Source organism: Monodon monoceros, unplaced genomic scaffold (genome assembly GCF_005190385.1).
Source record: "Monodon monoceros isolate NGI ecotype Baffin Bay Population unplaced genomic scaffold, NGI_Narwhal_1 Super_Scaffold_21, whole genome shotgun sequence".
NCBI lineage: Eukaryota > Metazoa > Chordata > Mammalia > Artiodactyla > Monodontidae > Monodon > Monodon monoceros.
Genome location: NW_021703778.1, coordinates 172,139,414 through 172,147,637, shown reverse-complemented (window position 1 = coordinate 172,147,637; position 8,224 = coordinate 172,139,414). Strand labels below are relative to the sequence as shown.

Sequence of the window (8,224 nt, the reverse complement as noted above, 5' to 3'; positions counted from 1 at the left end):
GTTTGATTGTCACCACTGACAAGTATTTTAGACCTAGAAACTGCTTTTTAAAACATCCATTCAAGACTTATTGTTTCCAAGGGAGAGGGATGGATTGCGAGTTTGGGATTAGCAGATGCAAACTATTATATATAGGATGGATAAATAACAAGGTCCTACTGTACAGCACAGGGAACTATATCCAATATCCTGTGATAAACCATAATGGAAAAGAATATGAAAAAGAATGTATATGTGTACACGTGAGTCACTTTGCTGTACAGCAGAAATGAACACATTGTGAATCAACTATACCTCTCTCTCTCTCTCTCTCTCTCTCTCTCTCTATATATATATATATATAATTTTTTTTGACTTAACTGTGCTAGTATTTTTACTGGGATTAGGATGAAATGTTGAGTGTTTAGGGCTATGCATATGACATTCTGTACATTTTGAGTGGTCTGCCCCAATCTTGTTTTTCCATAAGTATGTTATTTTTACTGAGCAATTTTGCAGAAGGTAACTTTTTTTTTTTTTTTTTTTTTTTTTTCAGTACGCGGGCCTCTCACTGCTGTGGCCTCTCCCGTTGCGGAGCACAGGCTCCGGACGCGCAGGCTCAGCGGCCATGGCTCACGGGCCCAGCCGCTCCGCGGCATGTGGGATCTTCCCGGACCGGGGCACGAACCCGCGTCCCCTGCATCGGCAGGCGGACTCTCAACCACTGCGCCACCAGGGAAGCCCCAGAAGGTAACTTTCTTAAGATGCATAAATGTTGTTAGAGTAGAAGTGCCTGCACACTACACACTATACTGAAACTATACCTGGGAGCAGGATGTGACAGGTGCCACAAAACAGGGTCCTAGGGTACAGGGACATGGACAGTATTTTTTTTCCTGTACAATTACTTCTCCAGGATACGCCACTAAGCTGCTTCACAGGAGGGTAAGTGCTCCCCCTGGAGGAACTTACAGTCTGGGGGCCAGTTCCTTCTCCACTCCAGGCGGCGTTTCTAGCACACGATACTCGATACTCGCGCTGGTTGAGATTAAGCCCTGGCTACATATAAACAGAATGGTGTCTGCTTTCACTTCCGAGATTATATTTTACAGAAGAAAGCAAAGCGTCACCTGGTCCTTTGCAGCTGTGACTGGTTTTGCCTGTGGAGCCATCCCCATTCCCAACCTCTCTCCTCTCAAGTTCAGTGGATACACAATAAAATATACTTCTAAAGAATAAGTTAAGGGGCTTCCCTGGTGGTGCAGTGGTTGAGAGTCCGCCTGCTGATGCAGGGGACGCGGGTTCGTGCCCCGGTCCGGGAAGATCCCACATGCCGTGGAGCGGCTGGGCCCATGAGCCATGGCCGCTGAGCCTGCTCGTCCGGAGCCTGTGCTCCGCAATGGGAGAGGCCACAACAGGGAGAGGCCCGCGTACTGCAAAAAAAAAAGAGAGAGAGATGGTAGACCTCAGAGTGACTGTCCCTTGAGAAGACCAACCACTCACTTGGCCAGTTTATTACATCAGACCTCCTCCAACCAGGAGAGGAAGAAATTCTTCCTCAACAGAATCAGTACCTACCCTGGATATAGATTTTTTTTTCTATGCCCAGAGCTCCTCTGCCAGCTCTGCTCTCCAAAGGCCTACCTGATGCCTGATGGATCTTACATACATCACTTCAGAGTGAGGGCCACATGGTACAGCAAAAGAGGTACGGCAATGGGTTAGGACTGCAGGATCTTCTGTTCCTAATAGAGGCCATATCACCCTGAAGCAGCTGGCCAGAGAGAAGATTGGAATTACCTTCAGCTGCTAAGACATCAGATTGGGGACCTCATCCTACAGGGTTGAGGGTCTGTCCACCAGGGTGTAGAGTAAGAATGGAACCAATGGCCCACATATGATACTACATCCAAATAGCTAGAAGACGCCGGCGGAAGTGGGAGTGACCACTCTTCTCATCACTCCCGGAAACCCATGTGAAGGATTTGTGCTTCCTGTCCCTGAAGCAGTAGCTTCCACTACATTATTATCCAGGGGATGAACTCTTCCTCCGGGTACAGTAAGGGTTCCACTGAACCTGAAGCTATGACTACCATCTGGTCACTCTGAGCTCTGTATTCTGATGGACCAGCAAAGAAAGGAGTTACTGTCTTGGTGGGGGTAATTGACCCTGGTTATCATGAGAAGCCACGGTGCTGCTGTACAATGAAGACAGAGAGGAGCACGTCTGGAACTCAGGGGATTCTCTGGAGCATCTCTGGGTGCTTATATCCTAAGTGAAAATGGTGAATGGCCTATTGCAGCAACCGTATTTTGACAAAAGCAAGGCGACTAAAGTCTCAGACTCCTTAAGTCTGAAAGTCTTGGTCACCCTACCAAGCAAGCAACCTAAGCCAATTTAAATGATTGTTGAAGGCGAGGAAAATCTCACGTGAGTGGTGGAGAAAGAAGATGAATAGCAATTGCCCTCTTCAGTCCAGGTGCATCAGCAGCTCTAGCTTCTCCCCCTAATTTTCGTGCATTTAGCCTTTTGTGGATATTGAAAGAAACTGAAAAACTGGACTTCAGTATGGCGTGAGAGGGTCTGAGAGGCGCAAGCGGCTGACGGTGGCTGACACCCCTGGTGTCCCACGTTACACACCATCAGCCCGCTCTGTCCTCAGCCACAAGCATAACGGGCAGTTCCACGTACGCTCAGGTTGACGGCATCCCGAGCCAAGTGGGCACCATGCAACCTTTCTACTTCCTACGGCAAGGCTGCAGTCGTTTTGTTTTAAAGACCACAAATTCTTTGATGCTCATCCCATCAAGAGGTAGAGTCTCTCTGCTTCTTGATTTCGGGCTTGGACATGTGACTTGCTTTGGCCAAGGCGATATTAGCCAGCATACCATGAACAGAGACTTGCAAAGTGCTTGCTGTGTTTGTGACTCGCCTTTTCAATAATTCTTTGACCTACGCAGTCCAGGCCAATATGGTAGGAAGAGTCAAGTAAAAGCACCACCATCAAAGACTCAAAAGACGTATGGATGGTGGTCCCTCCAAAATATTCATTTGATTCATCTGTCTGGCATCTACATAACACATAACCTAGATGGATCATGGCAGATGGCGGTGGACTAATGTGGACTTAAACAGGTTAAACAGGTAGTAATTCTAATTATAGCTGATGTGCTGGATTTGATATGTTTTTACTGCAGCAGATCAATCAACCCTCTGGAATATGATATACGGTTATTGATTTAGTGAGTGGTTTAGTCTCAACACCTATGAAGACAGAGGAGCAGAAGCAATTCAGCGCTATGTGGTAAGGTCATCAATACACCTCAGCTCCACGTTAAATCTGCTGCCCTCTGTTCCAGCACGGGCAGGAGAGACCTTGATCATCTTGATCTTTTGCATGACGTCATGCTAGTTCACTATACTGACGACACCATATGCTAATGGGATCTGTTAAGCAGGAAGAGGCAAGTACTTTGGACATGCTAGTGGGTCTCATATATGCCAGATAATGGGAGATTAAAGACAATTCGGCGGACTGGCACATCAGTGAAATGTTTACAGGTCCAACGGTCTGAGCATGCCGAGACATCTTCTCTAAGGGAAGGGAAAGGAAGGGAAGATTGCTCCCTTTTGCATCTCCTACCACTAAAAAGGAGGTACAGCTATGTAAAGGGGCTCTTTGTATTTTAGAGGCAACAGATACTGCACCCACTTATTGAGTGATCCAGAGACTTCCAGCTTTGAATAGGACCCAGAGCAAAAGTGGGCTTTGCGGTGCGTGCGGGATGCTTTTTGAGCCACAAGATCCAGCACATCTAATGGAAATAAAAGTGTCAGGATTGGATTTGAATGCTATTTGGACTCTCTGGCGAGCCCTGATAAAAGAGTTGCAGCAAAGCCCTCCAGAATGTGGGGCAGGTCCACACTCTCCCCAGCACTTATGAAACAGCTCCTGGGAGCTGTCAGCCCTGGTAGACATACAGCAGAGGGTCATGGCCACAAGTGACTATGCAGAAGAGCTTCCTGTCATGAGCTGTTATCTGACCCACTGAGTCATAAGAGAGTCAGTCACAGGGCAGGCATGCCCAGGAGCCATCTGTCATGTAATGGTAGTGGCACTTTTGAATCAGGCTCAAGCCAGTGCAGAAGACAGGAGTAAATTCCAACAGATCCACCACCTCTTCTCTCTCAAGCCTCACCCACGGCCCCTGGGGAGTTCCTGATAACCAGCTGGTGGTAAAATGACGGGCTTGGGCCAGTGACCCACTCGTGGAATTTGTGCTTCTTGTCCCTAAAACTCTGTCAAGTTAGAGTTCCCAGGGATCTCTCCCAGGAGAGAACACTGAAACCTGGGACACGGCAGGTTTTGCTAATTACCACTTGGCTACTCATTATTACTGGTAAAGTTTCCACAAATTGTCATTGACTCTGCATGCCAGTGGACCAAGGACAAAACGGTACCAGATCCTATCACCCCGAGAAGCTCCTACACGATGGGGACACAGGGAAGAGATTGTCGGGAGCTTGGGGATTCCCTGGGACAGCTCATCTTAAGGCTTCCAAGAGACAGCTGCTGGCCGTCACCTTGAGAGGGGGTCTGTGACTGATTGGAATGACACCATCTTGTTTTCATTGAAAAAGGGGAAAAAGTGAGCCCCCGCATTATAACATGCAAGGAAACTAATAGATCCAGGGCGGCAAGGGGAAGACAGTAATGGACACAAATGTTACGCGTCCCCCGGGTCCCCTCGGTGCTGCCCACCTCCTGAACCTCCCTGTGGCTTGTTCCTCCCCAGCTGTTTCTACTCCCAACTGACTCAGCACCCAGATAGTCCTGGCACCTGGGACAGAATAGCCCTGTGCTCTGTGGACGCTGGACGCCTCTCCTTCATTGCCACTACATTATCCGACCTACTTTACACACATCTGCAATGCTGGCCTTCTCTTCACTCCTCTGGAGGAAGCCCCACATCCCAAGCTGCAGGATCTGCACCCTGACTGCCCACCGAAGGGCCAAATGAAGTAATGTAGAAGGGTGAGAAAGTGACCTCCTCGTAGCGCAAACTTTGGCCAATGGAAAACTGAAGGCATCTAGGCAGACACATTTCCTCCCCTCTTCCCTCTCACGAAGTGCTGAGGAAATTCCCCCTCCCAGTCTATCCAAAGAAGTCCCACGGGCCAAGCGAACTCACCTGCCAAGCCTCTGCTCGCCCCTTTGGGCTCGCTGTGAAATGGTACCAGCGCGGCGATGCATCACTTCACACTGGGCCGCACTCTGCTTGCCTTTCTCTTGTCTCCCCTCCTTGCTCCCTGGTTTGCATCTCCCCTGAAAAAGCATCGTGCCAACTTCATCTTTGCCTCAGGCTGTTTTCTAGAAAACCCAGGCTAAGCCGTACTTCACGTATTTACTTTCATTTTGAAATTTTTATTGGATAAAATATTTAAAGCTGTGGTCTTTTCTTTCTGTAATTGTTTCCCCACTCAGGGAGTCAGAACACTGAGTAACCCAGGCGGCCGGCAAAGGGCCTGAGAAGGGATGGGCTCGGGAGCGGTCCATTCCGAGTTGCCACCACGAGGGGGCGCAGCCAGCTCGGTGGAAGAGAAGCAGCGCGTCTGCCCCGAGCTTCCAGATCAGGGCATCAGGCCGGAGTCTGCAATCCCGAGAGCCTCATGCAAAGCCGAGATGGGCTGGTGTCCTCTCCCCGACGGAACCCTGCTCTCCAAAGTTTCCTCTGCACGAGGGGGTTCCCAACACCCGCCTCCCTTTCTTTCCAGTCTTGGTTCCCGTTGATTGACGTACAGCGTCCAGGTCAGTCCCCGGGGCCACTCCCTGGCTGGGGCCCCCCTCCCGGGAGCTGCCCTGCCCCAAGGCTGGCCCACCTTTTCAGGGATGTCATTGGGATCATTGGCCTTTGGAGGACCCAGGGCTGCCATCTGCCCCTGGGCAGCATATGGAACACAGCAAAGGCTGGGCAGCACGGACCTTGTGCCCTGATCCCCAGGGCCAGGGATCTGAGGGGTGAGTCATGGGAACAGAGTGGGCGTTGGGCTGACAGATGTCATTGTGGTGATCTGGAAGGGGGACTCAGAGTAACGACTGGCCAGCGGGGAGAGTGCTGGATCGTCAGTTCCCTCCTAAGCCTCGTGGGGAAGGCACATGCAGGAAACAACCAAAGGGAGGCCCAGCCGAGCTCCCCGCCCTGGTGTCCACTCTCCACGGTGTCCCCGTGGGTGACCCAGCCTGTTCTTTGTCCCCTGCCCACTGATTCTCTCCTCTCAGTGCGAAGGGGAGGGGCTGGCTCCCACCATGCAGCCCCCTCTCTCTGGGGACACCTCTCTCAGTCCGCCTGGCTTCTCTCCTTCCAGCTCAGAGTGCCCTGTGTCCTTGGGAATCCCAACACTGCTTCCTCTTTAAGTCTATCTAGAAGTTCACTAGCCAGCTCAGCCCTTGCTAAACAATCCTGGAGCAGTCCTTGGATCTCCTTGGAAAAAATAAGAGTTCCCCTTCCTCTCCTGGCCTCCCAGATTTCACCTATTGATAACGTAGTACAGACTGGGATGCTGACTGCACTCAGGGCAAAGACTTGGCAGGCAGAGGCAGCTGGCAGAACTGCCCCCTTCCCCCCATAGGGCTGAGGCGAGCTGAGGCAGGGCCTCTCCCAGCTAAAGTGGGACTCGTGTGCCCCTACTCAGGCTGCGGAAGGACCCAAGGACTCCTGCACAGAGTGGGCCGGGGTCTCTAGCTCACAGGGAGCAGAGTGAAGGTCAGGGCAACTCGGGGGCATGGAGTGTTGACAGGGCTTATCCTGCGAGACAGTTCCTGACCTCCAAGTTCCGGACTTTGCCCACCCACCCCTGAGAAACAGCCGCCCTCTGGGTCCAAGAGCACCTCTGCTGACCAAGCTTGACCCAGCTCTCCTTTCACCCTGTGACCCCAATGACAGCTTCCTGGGCAAAGACCCCCTAGCCCACCAGGTACTTGGCAGCCCTCAGCATGGGTTCCTCCTTCAGGGGGTGGCTCTGCCCCAAACCAAGACAAGCTGCTCTTAACCGCCCACCACAGGGCCCAGACCAGGCAGTGAGGGTGACGAAATTTTACTGCCTGTCCTGGGGACCCCAAACTGGGTCCCCTCCACCACTCCTGGCTACACTTCAGGAAGCTGCAGCCCTGGGGTCTTGGACAAGCTCTAGGTGGGCCCTGGCCCTCCAGGAAGGGACGATGTTGCCCTCCTTCCCCCCAGCCTAGGCCTAAGCCTCCCAGCCCCTCAGTCCTCCACCTGGATCAACTCTTCACAGAATAACTGGCAGAAGGATTGGCCAGTCCCTTTGGGAGGAGCCCGGCCGCAACTCAGGCCCCATCACATAATATACCAGTGTGACTGGTCTCGTTTTGAAGTAAAACCCTAGGCATCCTTTGCTCTATTATATAGACTTGAAAAAAGAAAAAACAAAACAATTTTCTAGTTTCAAAAGTACTTCACTGTAGAAAATGTCCAAACTAAATAAAATATCAAATAAGAAATTTAAAATTATTCATAATTCCAACAGACTCAAGCACTACAGACATGGGTACGTGTTAAACAAACTCTTTCTACACCATGTTTGTACAAAATACCATTTTGTTTTTAAAAATCTGAACAGGGAGTTCCCTGGTGACGCAAGACTCTGCACTCCCAATGCAGGGGGCCTGGATTCGATCCCTAGTCAGGGAACTAGATCCCACATGCATGCCGCAACTAAGAGTTTGCCTGCCACAACTAAGGAGCCCGCCTGCCGCATCTAAGACCTGGCACAACCAAATAAATAAATACATAAATAATATTAAAAAATAATAATAATTATAAAAAATCTGGACAAAGAAAAGTCACCCACCATCCCATAGATTTTAAAGGACTATGTGAAGGACAGACTGGACGGGACCCCTCCGCCCTCAGCCCGTCTGTTGCTCTCTCCCCTCCCCAGGCGTGCAAACACATCTATATTCACGCAGCGATCCTGCCATAGATACTCTACTGCAAGTTTGCGTTTTTCACTTAATGTCATGTCACGGACATTTTCTCCAATGAGTGAAAATGGACCTGGCTCATTTTGCGGCATGCGGGATCTTAGTTCCCTGACCAGGGATCAAATCCAGACCCCCAGCAGTTGAAGCTCAGAGTCCTAACCACTGGACTGCTCATTTTCTGAAATGACCACATTGTCATGTAGTGTAATTATTTCCTCTTGCCCTCTTGCTGGATATTT

The 8,224-nt window shown here is 50.5% G+C and overlaps 1 protein-coding gene across 1 annotated transcript; it reads left to right on the top strand.

The window, feature by feature from the left end:
• Nucleotides 1-695: 695 nt before the first annotated feature.
• On the top strand, nucleotides 696-7,665 carry LOC114903520. Its single transcript, XM_029236381.1, has 2 exons — nucleotides 696-729; nucleotides 5,466-7,665. The coding sequence occupies exon 2, from the start codon at nucleotides 5,651-5,653 to the stop codon at nucleotides 6,608-6,610; it is 960 nt and encodes a 319-aa protein (XP_029092214.1). The 5' UTR covers nucleotides 696-729; nucleotides 5,466-5,650; the 3' UTR covers nucleotides 6,611-7,665.
• The last annotated feature ends 559 nt before the right edge of the window (nucleotides 7,666-8,224 follow it).